Source organism: Rhamphochromis longiceps, linkage group LG10, assembly GCF_057381845.1.
Source record: "Rhamphochromis longiceps isolate RC_006_pf linkage group LG10, R_longiceps_female_GT1.1, whole genome shotgun sequence".
Classification (NCBI taxonomy): domain Eukaryota; kingdom Metazoa; phylum Chordata; class Actinopteri; order Cichliformes; family Cichlidae; genus Rhamphochromis; species Rhamphochromis longiceps.
The window spans coordinates 10168142-10194124 of NC_140566.1; the positions used below are offsets into that span (position 1 = coordinate 10168142).

A 25983-nucleotide genomic window follows, 5' to 3' on the forward strand; every position below is an offset into this window, starting at 1 on the left:
AGAGGTAGTTACAATGGGAGTAAACAAGGGCGACACATGTCCTTTTAAAGGATTCAGTCATAAGAGATGATATGATGTGCCGAATCATCCTCCTTTTCTTTGTCATCTCAAATGGCTGCTGTTTGTGTTCATGCATTTTTTTTTTCTTTTTTTCTGCTCCTCCTCTCATCGATTCTCCATCTCTTGCCCTTCTTAAAACACGAGGCAATGGCATTTCTTTCTCATGTCTTACAGGTTGGCATTTAAGTTTTTAAGTGAGCAGTCTGATTATTTAATTTTCTTTTTGTTTTTGAATTTAACAGAAGTGTCACATTAAAATGTTCGTTTTATTTTCAAAGCATGATAATAACCCTCAAATTCCAAACAATGTAATAGTCAATTTACAAAAAAAAAAAGAGAGAGAGAGAACTCCAGTGTTCACAATTTTAGTTTCCATTAAAATGTCAAATTTTCATGAAAGCAGTGTTTGTGTTTTCTGTTTTGGTTGCACACTGACACAGTGTTTCCTGTGACACATTATCTCAACCTTGTGCACTACAGACACGTTGCAAATCTTAAATCCCATTATCCAATTTAACCCACAGAGAAGCTTCAAGGCTTCTGTTTGATTCTTGTGGGTGTGACCCCTTTTTTTTTTTTTTTTTTTTTTTTAAACTATCTTCTGTCCAGTTTTTATGAGCCTATGTGAATTGCAGCCTCATTTTCCTATTCTGATCGGATTGGCAACCAGTGTGGTCCTCTGCTGCCCACGTGCTCTTCTGCATACCTTGGTTGTAACAAATGGTTACTTGAGTTACTGTTGCCTTCCTATCTGATGCTCTGGCCTTTTTCCTCTGACCTCTGATCAACAAAACATTGTTCCACAGAGAACTGCTGCTCACTGGTTAGTTTCTTTTGGGACATTCTCTGTAAACTCTAGAGATCGTTCTGTGGGAAAATCCCTCAAACTTCAGCAGGCCGTCTTGATTGTCTCTGGCCTCTTTCTAAATGGTTGGAGTTGCTGCAGTGTTGGTTGATTAGGTAGTTGTACTAACAAACAGTTGAACAGGTGTACTTACAGAGTGGCTGATGAGTGTATATGGTACTTTACTACATATTGGATGGAGGTGATACATTTTCTGTTTGTAAGAATATTTTCTATCAGTTCTCATTTCTTCATATTTTGCTTGGAAAAACTGAAGTATTGTATAAAAGGCAAGTCCCGCATGCGGCTCTCTAGTCTTTACACTGCGGCTCCGCGTGGTTTGGGAAAATAAATTAGAAGTATTTAGCTGAAGTGTATTTTATTTATGTTCTTTTTATTTTTTTTTTAACTTGTAGTTCTAAATTGGAAGATTATTGTGATATTTAAATATAAAAATACAATTATATTTTATTATTTTTTTTTCATCGCTCCCAATAAGCGTCACACTCGCGGACACTGGTATGCTCGCCGAAACGCTGTGCATATATCGAGACTTTCAACCCCAGGTAGGCCAATTAACTTCGGATCCACATTATGTCAGCAGCTGTTCTCCACCGTGAACTATGTTAAAAACAAACACTGCTCACGCCTCATAGATGACAGCTTACAGTCCTGCGTAAAGATGAAAGTGACTTTGTACAGCCCCGATTTGCAGATGCTGTGCGCAGAGGTTCAGGAGCAGAAGTCCCATTGTAAACATATCACTGCAGACCCGACGATGTTTGCATGAACATGCTTTTCAGCATCTCTTTATTGACCACTTTTCATACACGGTTGCTGTAAGCATTCAGCCGGCTATAGCTTTTCAGCTCACAGCCCGACACATACCAACAACAGCATAGATGGCACAGACGTGAAGGTGGCGAGGCGTGATTGCGGGTGCCGCTAGGGTGCGTCCGCCTCCCCTGCAGACCACGTCTTGCCACACACATTAACCAGGTAAAATACATATTTAGGCAGAATTTTGCAAATATCTATTTTTAATTTTTTTAGCAGCATGGTGCTTTTCCCCCCTATTATTATAATAATAAATATATTTATATCTATATTTATATTTACCCAGATAGAGTGAGTTAGTTTTATAAGTCATGTCAAGGCTCCAAAACCCCAAAGGCAAAATATCTGGTGTGAGCCGCCACCACACCCGTTTTTGTTTACATGGATCATTTTAGTTCAGCTTTCCTTTTGTTATATTTCTTTAAGAGTTCAAAATGTCTTAATTATATACATAAATTGTAACTTTCTCTGTAGCACTTCATGGATTTCATAAGCAACACACCTTAGTTGTTCACACAAAGCATAAAGGTAAAAAAAACAATATATACAGTGTTATCTTAATTTTAGATGTCAAAAAGTATTTGCGGCTCCCAGTGTTTTCGTTTGCGTGGAAACCAGGTTCAAATGGCTCTTTGGGTGTTAAAGGTTGCTGACCCCTGCTCTAGACTTTTGCGCAGTACTGCAGCTATGATAGACACAAACAGAGCCCCAAAATGTTTTCCTGTATAGTATAATGAGGCCATAAGTTGCCTCACTCTGTCATGTTAGTCAGAACTATTAGCTTGATTACTTGAGGATTAAACTTTACTTTTTATTGTGTCAAAGACTTGCTGCAAATAAACTAGTACAGTACATATTGCAGGTGAAATTAGCTAAACCGCTGCTAAATGCAATAATGCAGTATGGTATAAATTACACTCATATGAACACACATAGGAGCTATTTCAAATGAATTTAAAAGTACAGAGTTATTCACTGGTTCCTCCTGTGTCTTTGTTTTCTTTCACTGGGATGGAAATGGGGTGTCACAAGGTAAAATGAAACCTAAGCCATGTGGACAAATGACACCAATAAATAGGTCCTTGAACAGTACAAAGAAAATATTTGAGAAGTCAGTGCTTTGGAGACGGGAAAATCTTTTTTTTTTTTTCTTTTAAATTAAAAACAACCCAAAAACAGTTGTGCAACTTTGCAAAGTTATGTGGAACCATCTCTTCAGCTGCCAGCACCAGCTAAAGAAACTGCAAATCAAATGGGAAGTTTTCCAGGACACACAGACATCTGCTCCTCTGCTTCTTCTGACAGCATATGTTAGAAACGCTTCCTCTCACAGTCACTCCCACAGTCGCTCTGTTTAGCAAGGACAGCATTAGTGGAAACCATGTGGTCTTAATGAGCTCAGCTTGATCAAAAGGTCTCTAGGTGCTGCATCATCATCATCAACATCACCAGTGAGCAAGGCTGCCGATTGTTGTTCAAAGACGCCCCCTTGTGGGAGTAGGATTAGCACACACTGAGTCACACAAGCTGAGCTTCACAAGATGAGACGCTTATTTTAATCACCTCTTGATTTTATGAACAGAGGCCATGCACCTCAGCTTTTAGATTTTTTTTTCTTAACTATGTTTCTTTATCTGATTTAAATGAACAAAAAATGTAATAAAATTTTAACTTTGACCTTGACTTAGATGTTTCAATACAAATTTCTTAGTTTCTGTTATGACTTCTAGATGCTATAGGACTTTTTCTGCATGAGCATGTAATCTGCTTAGATCCCCTTTGGAAAAAAGTGGGAAAAAAATCAAACAAAGTAGCTTTCCAAACTCTCTGAAAGCCCCTGAAAACCTTTGCACAGTACTGTAGTTTGAAATGTTTGTCTGGTGGAGGGAGTTAAATTTGGAAGTTCTTCGAATGCTGTGATGACCCTGGAAGCTGTTGACACTGCAGGTGGTGTATTTTCACCACAAACACGTGTACACACTTTTTTTCTCCCCCTATTCTGTCCATAAAATTGAACCGGTGTTTACTGCCACCCCTTCAATTTCACCTTGATTACTGTGCACTTCGTGAAGGCAACATGGGGCTTGATGGTTAGTGGACTGGTGCTCAGAGAGATTGTCTAGTGGTCTGGAAGGTCACTAAAAGGTTTGATCTTTCTATTAACAATTCGTCTGCGCTGAGGTGTTTGTGAACTAGATGCCGAATGTCTTCTCACCTCAGGACTGCTGCAAAAAGGATGAGCTCAGTGACCCTTTTTCAAAAAAGAAAGAAAGAAAGCAGCTTTGTTTCCACTATCGGTGACTTGAATAAAAGTACAGGAGTATTAGAAACATATTATTGGTAGTATATGGGATATTAAAGGTGCTTTTAAAAAAGCACCTTTAATATTTTTGTCTTTATTTCTATGCCATTGAAGCGATATAAAATAAAGATAAACTGGAGTGAGGTGTACTTTTGTTTAATACCAATTTGTACCACAAGATGGTGCAGTGAGTCAATGTAACCTTGATTTAACCAGGCAAGTCATCAAGAACACGTTCTTGTGAACAATGAGGCCTGATAAAAGAAAAGCCTCTTGAAGATGTTAGAAAAGGGTTCAAAAGCAGCACATATCCTAAAATGTTTCAATACTTTGTTTGCAATAGTAATGCACTGCCCCCTGGTGGTGAAAAGTACAGTTATATTTTCAAGAAGGTAATTGCAAAAAGTACCTTTAAATATCACAAGTATTCTCAGATAATGATTTGTCATATTACAGGCCAGTTTTCTTGTGACCCACGACATGAAGAGATTGGATCTAAAACACATTTGTGTCTTAACGGGGCTTTTTAAAACCCATCTGCTCTGTGGCTGAGAATGTTAAATCTGACTAAATCCATGTGTAATTGTGTATTTATTACCCTCATCTCGGCCTTATATTTGTGAAAAATGGTTCTATAATTTGCAGTTTTATTCCTCAGTTGCTCCTGGTTTGGTTTTGTAAGTTACTACAGCACAAGTGTGATTTATGACATTTCTCAGCTCCATCAGTCAAGGACTGCTTCATAGAGCCATTTTTCTATTGAAAGCCCTCACGCATTTAGACGGGTCCTTACATGCTGCTCATTCTTGATAGGGACAGGAACCAGAGGCAGTGTATCATCTGAGTGCATCTCCCGCTTTCTTGTATGAATATATCAGCACTGACCAGACAGTCCCTGACATTTAGTGATCTGTGATGATCAGCATAAACCTTAAATTATCCAATGTCTGCCTGAAGTGCTTTCAAAAGTTTGCCACTGATCTGATGTACATCATGGTTCAAAGAACAGCTACTGCAGGCCCGGTTCCAGCGATCACCCCGAACCCTCGTAGAGTTTAATTAACATCACCAGTGTGCTCACTGAGAATGTGCAGCAGTGCAGGAAGCTGCAAGTGCTCAAATGATTTGGGAGTAAAGTGCATGGCTCATACTTTCTATAGCACACTCGGGATGAATGTTTTTTTTTTTTTGTTTTTTTTAACTCGAACTCTTTCTATGATTTTATTTTACAGTGCTTGAGAGCTGTGTCATACTTGAAAAATATGTGATTAATGGGCACCGCCCTCTAGGGCCACCAGCACATTTTCCTTTCCCAAAGCTATATAGAACATTGTAATTCAAAGTAAAGGATAATAAAGCTTTGTGTGCAACAAAGACATGCTCCTCTGGTGCAGAGTTTAAAAGTGTCACCTAGATACATCCCCAGAGCATAGCAAACTCTCTAGGTAGCAAATAAGCTACTTCACTGACATTTTGAACCTGTTGTAAAGAGACCAGGAGCCTACAGCTATGCTAGCGGCTCTGTGAGGCTGTAGCTAGGCACAGTAGGGCTTTGAACTAAATGCTAACATCAGCATGCTAGCAATATTACAAGTCCTAACGGGCTCATATTTAGCAGGTTTACGCCATAGCTAAATATGGTTAAAAGTGTTGGTATGTACAGTGTCAAACCTCCTTTACTCATAGGCAACATAAAGCTAAACTTGATTTTTTAAAATAATTGAAAATACATTATTTAAAAACAAACAAAAAGGTGATATGTCTCTATTTGACAAAAGAAAAAATTACATTCAGTCAGTATATTCATTGTGGTGACGGCACAGTAGTATGCCGTTTACTGTCCTGTCACAGCAACAGGGAAAATGTGCCCTGTAGTTTATAAACTATGGGAATGGACTACATAAATGTTAGTCCCTAATCCCTGTTTCAAAGAAACACAGAAAGAAGCACAGCCTAACACAGTGTGATCCATTACACTGTGCGTGTATGTGTATGTGACCTTCTCTGCAGGGTTGGTAGCCTGGTTATGGTTTGGTGAATATATAAATAACTGATTTAGTTATTCTTGGTTAGGACTGACTGATCACTGAAGAAGGCTCCTGGATGAGAGCTGAAACATCTTCAAGCAGTTCAAACACCTCTCGGTATCTTATGATAAATATCTCTTACGGTTGTTTAGAACATAGAGAAGGGAGTTCCAGACAGCAACAGTTCACAAAGAAAAAATGTATTAGCTGTAGTTTCTGACCTATAAAGAATATGTGGCTCAATTTAGGATTAACTGCAACGCAAGCAAACCAAAGTAAATGAAAACCAAATCAGACTTCCAAGTAGGTGAAGTAATTTCCTTTATTAGATGGGAGGGGCCTTTTATAAGCACCTACAAAGGAGGAAGGGGAAAAAAAGGCTAACAACCAACAGCAACGTAAGGCCCAGGCCCCTCACATTGTCTAAAATAAAAGTAGCTGCCTTTGTAATATTTTAAAGTATCGAGGGAAAAGTTAGTATGAGAGGAAAAAAAAAATGATGGCTAAAATTCCACTATGACTATTTCTTAATACATATGTGTGTATACTGTGCCTGTAATGTAAAAGGGCTCTAAGAGTCAACGTTGAAGAGACTTCATACATGCCTGCCCTTATTATGACTCATTGAAGTGATTATGCAGCAGGCTGTCATCATCCATCACAAAGCCGTCCACATGCTCGGGCTCAGCAATCTCCGCAATGTACAGCGTGGCCCCCACCCCACCGTACCACCACCTCCCTTCAAGTGTGGCCATTAGTTAACTCTGCATATAATCCCACAAGCCCCTGATCATTCGTTTCCTGTTTACTCACACTGCTCGGCCTCCACTCTTCTTGCCACTTGTACATGAGTGAGAGGAAGCCGGAGTAAGTTACAAAGGACTGGAAATCCATGTATGGAGGCAGAATGTGTGACACAGGTGTCAGATTGAAATCAGACATGAGTCAGTCCAGCTGCACTGACGGAACAAGACAACAGCAGCACGTCCACGTGATCCGAACGACAGGAGCGCCGGCGTAGCCTCAGAAAACTGTGGCAAATGCAAGCTGTCCCGCCGATGATTTCTTTCAGGTCATCTCTAATATTCTCTCAGCAAACTGCCGCATAGTGTTTGCTTCTAGGTGGAATTAAGCTTTGTGTGCCACTGGGCTGGTGTGAAGGGTGGAGGGAGAAAGACGAGGACGGGGAGGTGGGGAGGGGGCTTTTTGTGTGATATGGGCCATTGACTGCTTTTCCATAGCTCAGGAACAATAATGAGATTTTTTTTTTTTTTTTCAGAATATCAGTGCCACCATTCAGCGCACTGATTGTGTTTATGAAATTGTGCATACATCTCTCAATGCTGGAGCACAGGATGGGGAAAGCTATTTTCAAAACATTAGCAAATTGTTTTCTGTTATTGTGCAGAGATTGATAAGAGCATGCGTCGACTAAACACACAGACACACATACGGGGGAAGAAAAACATAAAAAGGCAAGAGACTGCTGCGATGGCTCGGATTTACTCTCTAATGTATTACCATGACTTCATACTGCTGTTAAACTGTAACTACAATAAATTCAATCGGTGCTTTGAACCACTGTAGGTGTATTCCTCCTCTGAAAAAGCCATTTGAGGATGCTGCGACTATCCAGTTTATTTATTATCACTTGTGTTACTGTGTTACCTGCTGATGACAAATGTTCCTGATGAGATATGAAAATGACCTTGAGCGTGACCTTGCCTTCAAATCTCTGACATTTCTCCAAAGCAGATATTGAGACAAATTGCTTGAGATTTCACACAAATCAATTTTATCTGATTACAGACCTCTGCACGCCAGCATTAACCAATGAAAATGCGTTTGCTGCTACTCATGCACGGCGGGTTACAGTTCTCATTAGCGCTCGCAGCGGCTTCAGGGGCAGCAAAACTGATTTTTTTTTTTTGGGGGGGGGGGGGGCTTTTTTATTGCATTAAAAATGACATGGACATTCTTTTATCAGGGCAGCGATACTTTGTAGATGTGTTTTTTGATGATACCGTATCACATCTGGAATACACTGTGCTGTGATATGGCTGTTTGTTGACAGTGGCTCTGGACATCAAACACTGTCGTTTTGATGGCAATTTTTCTGACAGCAAATGAGGCTGTTAAACTCTTCTTGTCAATTTCTTATTCTGAGAAGACACCACACAAGGACATGCAAGACGAGTGGGAGTTTCAGTGTAAGCGAATCAAAGTTAAAAGACATCAGAGAATTCAGTATTTTCAGCTGTGGAACCTGGCACCTTCTCAAATATCCAAACTGAGACACAAAAAGAATTTGTTGGTCCCCCCTTTTGCTGATATGATTGCTGATATGATAGCAACAGATCCTTTAAGTCCTGTAAGTTGAGAGGTGGGGCCAACATAGATTAAAGCTGTTTGTCCAGCATATCCCACAGATGCTCGATTGGAATGAGATCTGGGGAATTTGGAGGTCAAGTCAACACCTCAAACTCGTTGTCCTGCTCCTCAAACCATTCCTGAACCACTTGTGCTTTGTAACTGAGAGCCTTATCATGCTGACAGAGGCCACACCCATCAGAGACTACCGTTACCATGAAAGGGTGTGTGTGTTGTACATCAATGCTTAGTTAGGCTGGTACGTGTCAAAGCTACTGTCACATGAATGGCATGACCCAACACTTACCTGTAGAACATTACCCAAAACATCACTCTGCCTCCACTGGCTTGTCTTCTTCCTATAGTGCGTCTTGGTACCAGGTGTTCCTCAGGTTAGTTACACACATGAACACACCCATCCACGTGATGTAAAAAGAAACATGATTCATCAGATATGACCAGATATGGTTCTGATGCTTATGTGCCCATTTTTGGCACTTTCTTGGGCAGACCAGAGTCAGCATGGTCACCCTGATTGTTCTGCAGCTGTGCAGCCACATATGCAACAATGCACAGATGCACTGTGTATTCTCACACTTTTCTAAAATTTCTGCTATTTGAGCCTCAGTAGCTTGGCTGCTGGATCGTCCGCTCCCCAATGCATCAGTGAGCCTTGGCCACCCATGGCCCTGACACTGGTTCATCACTCTTCCACTTGCCCATTTTTTCTGCTTCTAACACATCAACTGTGACGACATGTTCACATGCCCCCTAATACATCACACCTACTAACAGGTGCCATGATGAAGAGATAATCAGTGTTATTCACTTCACCTGTCAGTGCTCATAATGTTATGCCTGATTGTACACTTTTAAATAAAGATAAGATTGCACCAATGTACTATGACCAGCCAGCCTATAAGAGATAACTGGCTCATATTGGGTTGGACTCCCACTGGAAGTGGAATGATCCATACTTTCATGTTTATTTCAGGTTTTGACAGGTTTCAGAGATACCTCACCTTATCTGTAATGAGTGGTTGTTTGAGTTACTGCTACCTTCCTATTAGCTCCAAGCACTCCAGCCATTCTCCTTTCACCTCTAAGATCAACAAGGCATTTTTACACAGAAAACTGGTGCCCACTGGATATATATGTGTACTTGTTGTTGTTGTCAGACTTTCTCTGTGTAAAATCTAGAGATAGTTGTTTGGGAAAAATCCCAGTAGATCAGCCCATCTGGCACCAACAACGATTCCACATTCATTGTCACTTAAATCACCTTTCTTCCCCATTCTGATGTTGAGTTTGAACTTCAGCAGGTTGTGCTGACACCATGCCTAAATGCACCAAGTTGTGATTGGGTGATTAGATAGTATATTTTTCTATCTGAGCATTTTGTAGTACCCAGCTAAAGAACCATTAATCCGTTGGTAATGATCCCATCAACACCAATACCCCCCAACCCCCCCGCCTCCCTTGACACCTACTTTGTATTTTCACTCTGTCCTCCAGTGATAATTGTCACTCTCGCCTGCTTCTACAGTCTGTTGCTCACTAGTTTGCTCTGAGGCAACTATTGATTCGGGAGCATCATCAGATCCATGAAGACAATGATGATGAACAATGAACAGACAGCTGCATCCTCTGTAGTCGGGGGCCAAAACCGATGGCCTTTGTAAGCATGTAATGCTTCATCTGGTGGATAATATGAGAGAAAATAGGGGCACAATATGTGAATTTTCTGAGTCACTTAGCTCATGGTCTACCCTGCTTTTCATGCTGCTGGCTACACACACTCTCTCGAATTACAGACACTATAATGGCTGAAAATAGACTGGCCACAGCATCTTTCCTCACCTGTAAGAATTCAAATGCAAAAGCATACTTTACTGGAGAAAATGATTATATATATTATATATGTATATTCAACGAGGCACATCTATGACAACAGATAACAGAAACAAACTAGACGTAGACAAAACAATGGCATTGTATTAATGAGGTGATATAAATGCTGTCAAAACCTTCACTGGGTAGAACGGTAGTGTGATAATCCTTACCCTCGCAACAAATTGTAATTAGCATAATTTATATTAGAGTAATAATTAACATATGAAAGTAATGAGATTACAGTTATCACATCTGTTGCAATTTTTAAAGCAAAACTATCCTGATTTAGATTGTTCATAATCTATAGTCTAACAGGCTGCCACCTATAAAAACCAAGGCCTAATCTATTGGATTATGCTATTTAATATAATTTTCCTGATGTTATTTAAAACTTTAGAGACTAAATATTCTGTAATGAAAGGTGACGTGAGCTGTGAAACAACAGAGTGAGGATGGGGTCATAATAAAAGTAATTTCCTAAAAGCTCAGTAGAACAACTCAGTACGCTCCCATTTGTTTCTTAAACAACGATCCACGATCCAAGCCCGCACAAGAAAAGCACCTGTGCTCTTGGCTTCAGACGTTTGCCATTCCCAGAAGGTCATTTGGTTAATGCATATTTGAGTTTTCATGGACTCTTAACTAGTTTTTAATCAGCAATTATTAGCGAATTGGAAGGCTGTGCAGGCACATGACTCTCTGCTGGCGGGAGAGTGCCCATCAATGTCACGTCAATTTCCATGCCAAAGGCTACATTAGGCCTGGAGTCTGGGAGGAAACAGCCACCTGAGTGCCTCATCTCACCATCCACAGCAGTCTTCTCATCAACTATTGACTCTATTACACAGCACTGTCAAAAAAATTTTCCGCTTCAAAAGAGGAGCAACCATTACATGGCTGTGTGGGGAGATAATTTAGTGATGCACATAAAATTAAGTGCATATCCATTGAACATTGCTCATTATTGCACTTGAATTCCTACAATGCCAGGCTCGTGTGAGGATCCTGGATGCTTCCCAACCTTTCATTCCTTTCCCATTTTCAAGGCATAAACACAACTTGATGATTTAGGCTGATGTGATACATAAATAGCTGTCATTTTCATCTATAGCTAACCTACCTGTAATTGGCAATTAAACATTGCCAGCATCTCAGACTAGCTCTTAATTACCGTTAATAAGTGCTGAGGGGCTCTGAGGTGTCCTCGCAGGCTGAGGATGGGGGATGTGAGTCTCCTGCAGCACCACATCACGCCATGAATATGCATGGCGGAAAGGTATTCTTCCGCTCTCTCTCCCTCTGCTTTTCAGGCACACGGAGGTGGAAATGGACCACCTCTTGAACTTCTTCATTACACCTCCACAGCAACCTCAGCATCGCCGCCGTCGTTGCCATGCTGCATCCTCGCAATGGCATTTCCGTGCACTGTGGCTTGTTTTGTGTTTGCCAGGAGCTGTCACATTCAGCCTGTTAGTGCTGGCCCATGGGAAATTTGCACAGTGTAACTGGTATGAGGTGAGGCCATCAAATGAGCCTGTGACATGCTGCTATATGCCCCACATATTTGCTATGATCTGTGTTTGTGTCTGTTTGGATAATGCTAATCACGACCCTTAGCCCCTTTCACATTTACCCTTTTTTTAAAACAGGAGATACATTTTCACAGTATAGAGGCTCATGCTCAAATATCATTTATAGTATTTCTACTTTAAAGCAAAGTTTGATTTCACAGATTATTACAGCTTCCTTTTCTCCGCTGTGAGCTGACATTTAGCTCCCATGACTGCTGATTGTCTTGCCGAGTTCCACTAAAGACCCGAATCCTTGTATTTAAGGGCCGACGAGTGTAGAGCTCTCTGATCATAATGGCACTTTTAATTAGCACTTAATTAAAGGCAGGTGGACTGGAAAGGTCAAGCAGTTAGGCCTCTGAGTTAAAAACACAGTCAACGTGAGCATCAGCTCTTTGACAGATTTGTCTGCTAATTACAGTGACCAGAGTCTGGACAAACTCTGTTCACATCTGCCTGAGGTTAAGCCATTTTTCATATTTACCATCTTTTTCTTCTAAAGTTTCGCCTGTATGTTTGCTTTGATTTCTTCAAATCTAAGAGTCAATTCCTCGGACAGACAGCAAGAAAATCCAGAGCAGTTTCTTTTGTAAGAAAGTGAAACAGCCCACACTGCCAAATTGGATCATCATTGTGCTCATTACACAAACACAAAAATGAATGCAGCGTGATCTAAACTCGCAGTGCCTCGGCTGTGAAAAACAGAGCTGAGCCAAGAGTATTGATCTCAGTCTGAATTTATGGATTGCCGTGTCTAAGTGAGTGATGGAGCTGTCGGACCGTCGGTCTCACCTGACAAGCACCCACATTAAAAATCCTGATCCCTGAATTCCACCGGCGTCATGTTTAACTATCGCCATCTATCACGGTAAACATATACAAAAAAGGTGTTTTAAATCTATTGTCGTGAACTCAATACACTATTGTTATCCTAGTGTGTCTGTGAGTTAGGTTTAGTAAAAAATGTGTGAAAAAATGGAATGATCCAGTCAGAAAGCAGCTGAATTTTTTCTTCATTGTCAGTGTTTCACCTCAGAAAATGACTCTGAATCAGATTTTTGCTTCTGCCATCTGAGGTTAAATTCTCCATCTCGGGAAGAAGCAGAACTAAGCACAGCGTGACAAACGCATCAAAAGGTACTATTGTAAGGCCCTGAAATGGCCTGTCATGCAGCAGCCTGTTTGCTCATCTACTCTATCACATCCCCAGCCGTTTATACACTGAGCCTCGGCTAATGCTGATGCTCTCCATGTGACGCTGATGAAGAATAAGGCACTGGCGAATGTGCTTCCCTGAAAGCACTGCATCTTCTCAGGCGCTGCGAGAGACCACTGAGGGGCAGCAGAATTACACGTCAGTCTTTGTTTGCTCACCATTTTCCCCAAATGCATCTTGGGCTATTAATCCTGCTGACTTATGAGAGACCTCGAAGGATCCCAGGAGCTAACATGCGCAGTGTGTGTGGTCCGGTCAAAATGCGATATGATATTATCCCTTTTTTTTAAAAAAAAACAAAAAACAGAAAATAAACATAATTCTGTGATATAATAGTGATAGTTTTCCACAAATCTGCACTGTGATATTCGGGTTCAGAAAAACACAAATACTACGCAACAGTGGAAAGAAGTCATATAACAATTCAGTTTATTTTATTTATTTTCCAGACAGACACATCGATTTCTGGACCACAGTAGAGGATGGAAACCTTTCACAGACATTTTTTTGTCAATATTATTATTTGAAAATACAAATATAAAATTAGACTTTCCACATTTGATATGTGAGAGACCCCCATCCATTATTATTATCATTATTATTTTAGTATATTTTACAACAGGGCTTGAGCAAGCCATATGATAACCTGAAAGATGCTTTCAGATGTCAGTCAAGTCTGTCTGTCTCTCGCCATAAAAAGTCGGTTAACATAAAAAAAAGGGGCAAGTGTTAGGAATGGGCAGACAGCGGTGGAGAGAGCTCTGCGCTCAGCCTGCGGAGACACGGCAGAGCCTCACATTGCAGGCCGTGCAGTCTGAAGAGCCTCTGGACACCCCTCGTGGCCGTGCGGTCCACTCCAACCTCGACAACACGCCGGGGGAGAACTCGCATGATGGCGAACCAATAATGATGAGTGGACTAAATGAACCTGGGCGTGGCTGTGTGACGAGGATTATTCTGTATACAGCTGAGGTCTCCAGTCTAATATTATTCAGTTCAAATGAGCGTGAATTGCAAGTATATATATTCATCTATATACATATATATTGCAATTATATGTATATATTTGGCGATGAGCATGGCGTGAGATGGCAATGGTTTGGACTGGAGGGGAAGTTCACCCCAAAAACACAGTAGTACAGGCGAACTTGTGCCATTTCCGTCACCTTGAAGAGTTCAGTCCAGATTTGTGAACATGAACTGATCTTTGATATATCGAGCCATAAAAACTTTAAATAGCGTTGTTAGCGAGAGTCACTTTGTGAACTGGCCGAAGACCTAACTTTGTGTTCACTGTGACGGTATCCAGTATCTCTCAGAGATAAGGGCACACTGTCTGGTTTTTTGCTTTTTCAAAAAACCCATTAGCACCACTATGAGTAAGCCTCTTTTTGGATAAAAATGCTCAAGAACATTCAATGAGCCTTCAAAGTCTGTCTGATTCATTGGAAATGGAGCAGAGCCTGTAAAGCCTGGTGTTCCAGCTTTTAGGAAACGTTTGTTCATATTCAGAAAACGCTTGTGAACCCAGGATGACAGAAATCCCATAAGTGTGTACGGTTTCAGGGTGGGATTCCCCCCCCCACCCCCACCTCGAACTGATGGGGTTGTTTGGCCATTGCCTAGCACTTGCCTCGAGATTCAAGTTTAAATGGATACGGTAGTACACTACAAATGTCAACACCTTCCAGGTTGACTTTTTTTCTTTTTTGATTATTTTTTTTTCTTAAACCAAGTCCCCTCCCCTCTCCCCAAATGGATAAGCTAGTCTACTAAGATGTGTAACATTCATCAGCTGTAAACTGCTGTCAGTTTGAGATAAAATGAAATTACAGCAACAGAGCCATGCTACCTTAAAGTCCAAGCTACAGGATCACAAAACAATAGAAGAGTCAATTTTGATATTGTGTGAGGGAAAACAAGCCATTTCAAGCCTTCTTTCCAGTGAAAAAGGGTTAATTATAGACTAAGAGACAACAGGCACCGCGACAGCACAGTGTAGTGTGTGCTTGCTGCTCTGGTATATGCTGTTTGGAAAAAAACGCCAAGAAAACTGGAACGCGACTGGGTTGCGTTTGAGTTAATTATACAATTAAAATATTTAAATGAACAGGAGGAATTTCTTTATTACTTTGAGAATTAAATTATAACCAAAATGTGTTCAGTTATTGTTCTTCTGCTATTAATACATTTCTTTTTATATTTCAAACAATAAAACTTTTTCCACAAATACTGCATTTTTCTAAAGTGAGTGATCACTCTACCTCGCTAAGATACTGACATATGCGTTAGTTGGCCGCTGCCTAATTTTAATTTTTAAAAAAGAACAATTTTACCTTCAGAAAGTAAAGTAAAGATCATTTACTTTCATCATTTACTTTAAAAAAAACCCAAAACAAAACAAGATAACTTATTAGCATCACTGACAAAGCTGCTGTGTACTCTATGTGCTGTGTGCAGACTGGTTAGGAAGAAAGAGGGCACTAATGTTAACTTATTAACAACAGAGTAATATTAATCGTTAATTTAAAGAGCCAGTAAATTAGCAAACAGAGATTATGCTCAAAAAGGCTCAACTGCACTGGCTGTATTGGGGTCCAAGCAGCGGCTCCAGCAGCAATCCCATTGTTTTAATAACTTTGTTTTTGCTTGTGTAAATCTAAACATGTTAAGTCCAGGCATCCTTTGACAAGGTTGTTAATAATAATCTATTCTAGCTTGGCAATGCATCACAGCTTCAGGTTGCAGGTCCAACTCTGGACAGGAATTTAACTTTCTATTAATCAGACCTGACAAACTCGACACCCCTCAGCACCTGCTGATATTCCTCTAATGGTTCTCTGTTCAGTATTTGCAGTGTTTCTCTGTGTGTGTCAGTAATGCCTCTGTAGTGTCAGAAACACTGTTAACAGATTCAAATAAGATTTTAAAAAAAGTCATTAACAGTTCCCAAATAAATAAGAGCTCAAAAACTGTATCATCTAAAAAGAATGACACCAGAGGAGCCTGGGATATCTGCAAAGTGTACAAACATTAAAAGATAGAAGAGGCTCTTTAAACAGCTCTGTGACTGATGACGTATGTGGTAATAACTCGCATGTCTCTTAAAAAAATATGAAATATCTTAAGTAAAAATTGTTTTTTTTCCCCGTGATTTCAGCTTGTGTCCCTCTTGAAAAAAAAAGGAAAGAAACAATCAAACACAAAAGTTTTGCATATCTAGCATTAGCATTTAAGGTAGTATGGCACACCCCTTTAAAAACATTCAAGGGTGGGGATCCAAATAATGCCTTGTGTACAATTCCATCTTACAGCAACTATTTCTCTATTGTTCATCCATGAGAGCTTTGGTTAGCTGAAACCATGTGAGAGTGGCAAAACCAAACCAAAAGAAAAAAGAAAAGAAAAAAAAAACATACAGGGAAAAATTACAATGAACCTCTAACAAAATAACTGTCTGCAAATACCAGAATAACATGATCGTTGAGAGAAAGGTATATCTCGACTGGTCCTAAATCCACTATTCACTACAAGTATTATATTAATGAGTCCTCTATAACATCTACTTTGTAATTACAGGAGATAGAAAAAGAGCGCAAGAGGGAGAGGGATAAATATGAGAGAAAGGAGAGGTAGAGCAAGGGAGAACAACAAAGAGCACTACACTGGTATCAAAGACAGCACTCTGTTTACAAGTTAACTGTGATTTCTTTACACACTAATGAAGTACATGAATGAGCAACAAAATATCGTAGGATCTCTGAGGATGGGGAATGGAAAGAGAGAAAGTAATGGATGCACAGTACATTTTAATAGTATATTACAATTATTAATATATAAACCACAAAGTATCAATAAAACTCTGATTAAACTTGAAATCAGCAAAGAAGCATCTTTTTTTATAGTTTTGTTTCTTATTTTCTTTTACATTTGAACATTACAAGTTGTGTTTTTTTTTTCTTCTTCTTCTCTTGACTGTTTAAATTATTACTCGATCACACCTCCATATCGTTTACTTTAAAAGTAATCCAGCATAGTTCTTTACCTGGTTGTTTTAAAAGGAAAAGAAATGAGACGAGACGCGGGTAAAAGGAAAACAGCAAACGCATCTGCGGCGGCATCGAAGTTCTAAACTTGAACGCATACTGGAGCCTATTATTATTATGATTATTATTAATAAATCATCATCACGAGTAAAACCATCGACCACAAGTACTGTGGAAAACCCGGTGCAGTGGTAGATAGTGAATTATTCAGTGTCATCTTTTGACCCCGTATTAAATATCGTCAGATGAGACATGGGTCTACTCTATAAAGAAATCCAAGTGTACGCAGCAACATAACCAGTTACTTCTTCCCACGCTGTGAACTCGCCTCAAAACGCTCAAGTGTTTTGTCAAGTCGAGAACACGCCAGCTCCGAAATCCTTCATGCTATCCCAAAGCACAGGGCAGTTTCCTTTTTCTTTTTTTAAAAAAAGCCAACATATACATGTGCAAATAGAAAAAAATGGCCTGTACTTTACAACTCACAGTGCAATGATTACTTGCTTAATTACCTTTCAGTGTTTTCATTTGTTTTGCCACTAGAATAAATTAAAAAACCTGCCAATGATTCCATAAGAGAACTCAGGAAGGCTGAGGTATGGTATCAAAACGTTTACTTTCCTAATTCACTCAAAAAAAAAAGAAAGAATAAGATCTGAGTCGGACAACGAGCGTTACATAAAGACTCGAGCACAGAGCCCAGATGTTGTGTTCCAAAGGAAAGAAAAAGAACTAATCGGGAACGTGCAGGATGAAACAAACATCAACATTGCAGCTAACAAGTTCCTCTCAAGAGTAGAAAAGTGTCAGGATGCGCAGAGCCTGCTTCAAGTTCTAATCTTCAGATCTAAGTACAGTGTGCTTTGGATTTAATCATCTTTTTTTTTCTTTTAAACTTTCTCTTTGAAATGATACTGATACTGTAACAGTTAGACAAAAAGATACCAATCAGGCTCTTTATTTTTTAAAATTATTATTATTATTATTATTTCTCCAAAACTGTGTTGACTCACCGCTTGTAAATTTTGCTGGTATGACACTTGTAAAATTATTCAGCTTCAGTATTTACAGAGCAAGTGTGTGTGCGCTAGGCGTGTGTGTGTTCGTGTGTTTGTTTCCGTGTGGGGTTGTTATACCGTCTTCCAGCAGAAAAAAAAAAAGTAGAATAATAACTGTTTACAGCTTTGTCTTCTATTCACACGCTATAACATGTTCTTTTGACACACCATCACAAAAATATGCTATTCTCTCACTGAGTTGGTTATATGCAGTGACTGGAATAATATGTACAGCTACATTTCTTTTTCTCAAGTTTGAATTCACAATGTAGTTATATGAAATTTGTTATAGCATATATATATATTTCTAAACAACAAAAACAACACTTATAAAAAAGGACCATAAAAATATTGGAGTCCTCTTTGTATTGCCCAAAAATAGGTAATTATGGTTAACAATGAGACATCACAAGAAATAAAACAGCTACTAAGATTTATTACTTAGATACCTTCTTTAAAATTTCCTTAAAATGTTTTTTTTTCTTCTCCGAGTCTTTCCGCACTGAGCTTTTTTTTCTTGTGTTTTCTTTCTTTTCTTTTTTTTTTGCAGAAAGACTGAATGAAACATCCCGAACTTTTTTCCTTTTAGACTCACCGGTACAAAGATGAAGACGTGACTTTGAAGATATTCTTGGCTATGACCGCCGTACTTCAAACGAAAAAAAGCAAAAAAAAGAAAAGAAAAAAGATTTACACAACAATACCAGAAAATAAAATAAAAACGACACAAAATTAAAGGTTCAACTAAAACGACTCTCTCAAGGCTAATCAAAAGAAAAGCTAACAGAGGAAGAAAGTAGGTGAATGAACTCGACGTGAAACATCATACCAAACCAGGTTGTAAAGTTATAGGAGGTTTGGATTATAGTACAGCAGTTGTTATTTTTCTGAGATGATAAACATTTTCTTTTCTTCTTCATATGGTTCCGACTTTCGTTCGTTTTGCCGGGGTGACGCTGTAGTGCTTGAAGTTGGATTAGCATCACCTGCACACAAAGCCAATTAGAAACTTCGTCCTGTCTTTCCTGGGCCACCAGATATACTCTGCTGGGTGATAAAGGAAAAAACACAACAACAAAAAAAGGAAGGAAAAAAAGGAACAACAGCATTAGAAAGCATACATTTAATTAGAGTAAGTCTCGAACATAAATAATACTCGCTGTGACGTATTTTGCAGGCTTGCTGAAGCATGAATAACTGGGATATGATTCTAAGAAACTGCTACAGGTCAAAATTTCCTGCAAGCATAACAGAAGCACCAATTACTGTAAAAACAGCCTGTCCAATAACAAAAAGTCTAGGCTGTCACAAATACCACACTATATACTTAAACGGCTTATTAATTTAGCATTTGTGCATATATACTGACCTGCCACTTTATTAGATATATCTGCTCATACCAGTTACTGGCCAATCACATGCCAGTAGCTGATTGGTTAGATGGAATTAAACCGACAGCAGCAGAAGACCACATTGCCTGCCACTCCTGTCAGATAAGAACAGGAAACTGAGGCTACAGTTTGCACGGGGTCACCAACCTCAAAAGTGGGAAAAAACTGGGAAAAAAACAATTTCATTCTGATGGTAGAGCCAGAATGTGGTGGAAACTACATGAAAGCATTGCTCTATTCTGCCTTGTATCAACATTTCAGGCTACTGGTTGTGGTGTGACGGTGATATTTTTTGCCAACTTTGGGCCTACTGAGCACTGTTTAAATGCTACAGCCTAGCCTACTGTTACTGATCTGACCTATCCCCTTTGACCACAATATACCCATGCTCGTTATCCTCGTTGACGTACCTAATAAAGTGGCAGGTGTGGTATATCGTGCTGTGGACTCTTGTACTAAGTTTAAAAACGTATACAAAAATACATTTTATGCACATCAAACATCTACAAGTATCTGTAGGGCAGACAAGGTTTTATATATGACATTGTGGCTGTACATATGAGGGACAGTGTTAGCAAAAAGAAGGTCATGTAGTAATAAGCAATTCCCTTCCTCAAAGATTCTTCCTACACCTCGGCTGCTTGTTAGTGAAAGATTTTGCAGTTTCGATTTTAAAAGTTGTGAAAGAATTGTAATGAGAGTCCTGTCCTTGGACAGCCAGAGCTTAGGTCAAAAACACTTTAAACTGTGACATCCCCTCTGGTTGAATAGCAAGACATGTGATTTTTCTACACAGACATGTGACTATTTTAGGATGGAAACATTTCAAAATGTCAAAAAGAAGGAGGAAAGAAAAACTGAAGAACCGGTAGTACGTGTGTGGGTAACCGATATGAAGCTTTCCTTCATAAACAATCACAAAATGATTAAAATTCTCGTAATGTCTGCTAATCTTCTGTCCTTTTTATCAGTTGTATTTATTAGTTTTTGGAGAAAGACCTCAAACAAACCACCTCGCCATACTCACACGTTACTACCAGCTCTGTGTTTCCCCAAAGAGAGGTGAAGGAACAACGATTAATGCGATGAACACATAGTACAGATAGATACTGATAGAAATGCACAGTAAATAAAATGCAATACCTCTGATGAGATGGCAACCGGCCACCTGTTCAATGGTATCCATTTGTAAAAGCTGTCGCAATCAACGGGCCCTAAAAGTGTACAGTTAGTGCTTTTGTCAGTATGCATTTCAAAGAGAGAAAAGTGAGTATCATATCAACTTCTTTTTTTTTTCACAGCTAGCATGAATGTGAATGTTGTGATCATGTTGAGTAGCAGAGCAGGAGAATACTGAAATATCAAACCAACTCTTTTAACACTCTTGCAAAAAGAATAATTGCAACATTACAACAGGAAGAAAAAGCCACGTAATGCTAAAAGATATTAAAAACAGTTAGATATGCTCTGTACAGTAAATGATTCATACTGCATTTAATAATGCAAGCTCTTATAACAATGCAGCACTCAGATTACAGGATCTAAATACAAAATATGTAATAATACACACAATCCCCATTCATGCTAACATACACAAGTGATTTCATCTGAAAGAATGCCGAGAATAGGATCATAAACAGCCTTCAGTAAGATCAGTGTGCTTCTGACTATTGAATGGCTTTTATTACTGAGGCTCACTTATCAGGACACTGTGAGCTTTCCTACTGACAGGTCTGTAAAAAATGATTGGATTCAAACACAACAGTGAAAAGGAGAGAAGCACTTTCAGCAGCGCTTGCTTGTCTTTATCACCTCAATCAGCTAATTGCGCTCTAATTGTCTTGCATAAAAAAACAGTTAAGTTCATTAAAGCTTCTTCGCAGTAGCTGTTTTCGTACTGGCTAAAGGGATTAATAAAATCAGTGGAGCGTGAGACAGAAGGACAAATCGGTGAATCTGAAGTCATCCGTGAGCTCCTGAGATATGACGATCTTATATGCGCTTGGTTCAACAGCGTTCTCGGTAAAGAAGTGAATTATGAAGCGAATTTTAGTTCTGAATCATTTCCTATTTTAATGTTCTGAATAGAGAGATCATCTCGGCTGGAGCAGGAAGTCAGAGGCCTGCTGCATCACCTCTCCTTTATTGATTCGCTGTGATTCTGAAGTGGTGATTTAGTCTAGTAGTATTATGGGCAAAAACTGACTCTCTGTAAGGGAATCGGAAGGCCCGGCTTGAATAATGTTGGTAAAATACACCGCATATTCTTCACCCACCTCTTTCATAAATCAGCTGCACTCTGCTGCTTCAATATTAATCTCATCTCTTCCGAATTTTTTGTATTTTTGTGGTGGGGGGGGGGGGGTTGAAAGACTTGTTCTATTCTCTAACTCAGTAATAAACTATGGCTACAAACTGTTGCAACAAATGGAAAATAATTGTAACAAATGGCCTCATTTCCATCTGTGAACTATCTGCTGGTAAATCTGCCTTGAAAATGAGCCAGCGTGGTGTTTCATAGCAAATATTTTGCTTCCTACACTGAGACCAGCAGATTAAAGCAGATAGCCAGTGGACCTAAAGCAATTAATAATAGGGGCTTTGCTCAGGGAGGAAAAAGGCTTTAAAATGGTTTTTTTCTCTTAAGCTCTGCTTTGCGTGGATATCATAAATCAATTACGCACGGCTGCAAACATCTAAACGAGCTCTTTTACCTGTTTTGTACATTTGTGACATTATCCAATAGCAACAAGGCATTACAGCCGTATAGTGCAAGCGCCACATTCACGACATCTTCGCTAAACCGCCGCACTTAGTTCAACTGATTCAAGCGCACAACGTGATAAATCTCCTGTGGTACTTCTCAGAACATGTGTGATTTCAGAATGCAGCATAAGCCACAGTTTGCCACAAAGGCTTAGATTTAAAAAAAAGAAAAAAGCACCACAAAATACCACAACCAGAGGATCACCTAAATAAATAAAAAGATAAATATCTGTTTACTGTAGCATGAAATTCAAGTTAATGATGTGGACTATAAAGTTTGGAACGAGCGTCTTCACCCTGTAGTCTTTTCGGCGCTCGCTCGCTGTACTAATGGGCTTTTCGTTATTCCATCTCAGTTAAGCCATGCATTAATGAGCTTGTTGCGGAAAGCAGGTGTTATTTTTATAGTTTACACTGTGTCACTCAGTTCAGTCATGTAAAGCAGCACAAACATGCTCCGATGTGAACTGAAATCCTGCTGCACTTTGCTAGGGCCAGAAAATTCACACGGTAAAAAAATTTAATTACTCGGCGAGGTCGAAGGTAGACTAACGTACGAGTAAACAAAGTGCTGATTGGGTCTTCTTTCGTGGCGTTTGAGCCTTTTCCTTTATTGACAGTAAATAAGCTAAGTACATCAGATTTAACTTTGGCTCATTCAGTCTTTGGCTGCTCTCAGAAAACTGTCTTAGGAATGCTAAAAAACAGAGAGGGAGTAGTTTATGATGGGAACTGACTGCTAAGTCTCATTTATTTTGAATGTAGAAATAATCCTTGTTAAGCCATTACATATGTCTTTAGTAAACTAGCTCTTGCTAGGTTTCCACCCTGCATAGACTCAAACTGCTGCAATGTCGGGAAAACACGGGAAATAAGAGGAATGAATCTGAATGGCTAAACTTTCTTCTTAGAGTTCCTTTTAGAAGTAAAGATGTTCCTACTGGCTTTAAGATGATCTCTCCAACACTTATGATAATAGATCGGTTCACAGAGAACACGGAGTTTGAGAGCACAATTTTAATGTCTTTTTCTTCACCTTCAAAGGAAGGTGAGATTATTAGCACTCTGATGGGGAAATCCCTCACAATATTCTCTTTATTACCGTCACCTCTTCTTCCTTTGTAGTCCTAACACTTACGCACTGACTTGGCGACCAGCTGCTAACCGATCAGAGAGAAAAGTTCAACAGCATGTGGCTGAGCAAGCCTAACTGGACAAGGGCACTGGGAGACACAAAAACCTGTGTGGGAGCATCGTCCTAGCAATGGAGTGAACTCCAGCTCTGGGACAGATGGGGTTCTAAAAATAAAAGAAATTTGTTCTGGGCAGGTGATGCAGGATCTGAAGTGAGGTGATTTGTGCAACAGCTAGAGGGGAAAAACATTTGCTTTTGACACAGATAACTTACAGAGCTGCGATGGGCTTTAACACTGATGTACTACATTATTATGGGAGCCCTGAACCTGACAGCAGCAAAAATGCTTCCCTGGATATTTTCTAAGACGACAGCAGTGATTATTTTTAGTCAATTCAGTAAAAGAATAAATGCTACTTTTTATGCAAACACTGAGCTGCTTTACAGAATGTTGCAATTGAAGCCCATTTGCATTTTTTGTAACGTCTAATTTTAGTGCAGAAGAAGAAGCAGGAGGTGCAGTCGGAATTTTAGTACTTACTGTGATGCTGGGGCCAAAGCCAGAGCCAGGCTGAGGGCTAGCAGCACTGATGTAGTTGCCCACAGCTGAATCCTGGCTGCTAGGTCCATATAGGTCAGCCACAGGCCCTGGACTATTAGCGCCGGGGAAACCTCCGGGCCTTGACGGGTTGGCACCTGCATACAAACACAGCGAGGAGCGGAGCAGCTCAGAAACCCCCAACAAAGATCAGTATATCCTTACTCTTGTGACTCAATGGGCAAATTGAAATCAAAAGAACGCATTACTGGATTCATACATTTGTCTTGAAGGGCTTGCTCATATTACAGGTTACTGTATTTGATGCTGCGCGTTCAATTTAATTTGTAATCGACTGAAAAATGGTGCAGGATTTTGGCTTAATTTCATACCAAACAAGCAAAATTAGGGGTGAATCCAGTATGAGATTCTAAATATAATCTACATGCTGCGTGTATTATGCACGGGAATAACATTCACTTTGTATAGTCATGCACAACACAAAACAGGCACGTTGCTAAAAATACTTCCATCATGCTAATAAACTAGTAAGGTTGCAGTGTAAATGTTGACATGCATAATGTGAAGGAGTACTTGTACAGCGACATCGGCTGTAGCTAAGTAGAGGAACAAAGGATTATGAGGATCTGAAATTTTTGGTGAGCATTCTGAGCCCCAGAATTTGAAATACTACCTTCTATTTTCTTATATGATCTACTAAGTATACCCCCCCCCCCCCCCCCCCCCAAAAAAACCCCCAAAACAAAATCATATAATACTTAGCACTTTTCAGCTTTTTAGTCTGCAAGAGTAACTTCCAGCATAAAATAAAATGGGTATGTCAGGCAAGAGAAGGAGGGAAACTGAGGAAATATAAAAGCCTGACCCGAGTTCGTCGGCAGGTCCAAACTTGTAGGGTGGGGGATAAAAAAGAAATACTGTACGTGACTTACCACCTTTTGCCCTGTGAGTAAGAGCAACTCAGTATAATAAAATGCCTTTAGAAAATCCATATGCCTGCTAAAGGCCAATAACACTGGCAATACAAGGAAAAACAGCCGGGGAGAAAGAAAAATGCAGTGATCTCTTAACAGCAATCTCCTTTGCTGTCAGCTTCGCATAACCCTCCATCTCACCCTTATTCACAGACAAACTGTGAAAAAAAACTGTGCAACTGCATTAAAAAGAAAAATCCTCCGACCACAGAAAATGCTCCATCTTGTGTATATATATTAGCTCATGAACCCTGTGATGCCTGAGAGGAGGTCTTTGTAGAGCATGGAAAAAGACAGTGTGACTGCTGTGGCTCCAACGCGCTGATGGAGACACACACACACACACACACACACACACACACACACACACACACACACACACACACACACGGTAAACTAACTATCATTGTCACCTTGTTTAACGTATCACCGCTCCATCTATCAAAGCCGCAACAGACAGGTTAGGTTCACTGGAAGCACCTCAAAGCATGCTTCAGATATTTATGTGTGGCACTCTAGGAAAATGAAGCCATCTCACTAAACATATATCTAGTGGAGTTGACACTGCTGTAACTGTAAGGACTTTAAACGGAGAGTTGCTAGTGCGCTTATCTTGCCCACACAGCCCCCAGTAGGCTGGCTTATTATATAATTAAGGATTTTTTTTTCCAGTTGAAATGGCAATCCTCATTTCCTGTAACTGGTGATTTTTATTGGAGTGCAGCTCACCCCTCTCTCAGTGAAAGTAATTTTTTGATGTAGAGGCTGCAGTGGTTTGTGCATTTAGCCAAAAGAACGCCAGACTCCACTGTAACGCATTTTTCTGTTATTATCTGGAATATACATCCTTTTTTCATAAAGACAAAAAAAAAAAAAAGATTGGAGAGAAAATGATCAATCTTGTGTTTGTAACAGATACGATCAGTTATTTAAA

The 25983-nt window shown here is 39.6% G+C and overlaps 1 protein-coding gene across 7 annotated transcripts in view; it reads right to left on the minus strand.

Moving 5' to 3' along the window:
- Nucleotides 1-15150: 15150 nt before the first annotated feature.
- Nucleotides 15151-25983, minus strand: part of msi2b (musashi RNA-binding protein 2b) — a 282220-nt gene continuing 271387 nt past the window's right edge. For 6 of the 7 annotated variants that reach the window (XM_085420129.1, XM_085420126.1, XM_085420128.1 and 3 more), the window contains 3 exons: nucleotides 24058-24212; nucleotides 20759-20829; nucleotides 15151-19268 (listed from right to left, as the gene is read on the minus strand). In XM_085420129.1, the coding sequence (XP_085276255.1) occupies nucleotides 20788-20829; nucleotides 24058-24212 (197 nt within the window). In that variant the 3' untranslated portion in view covers nucleotides 15151-19268; nucleotides 20759-20787. Of the gene's footprint in view, nucleotides 19272-20758; nucleotides 20830-24057; nucleotides 24213-25983 lie in introns of all 7 variants that reach the window. The other variant, XM_085420123.1, reaches the window with a different exon arrangement.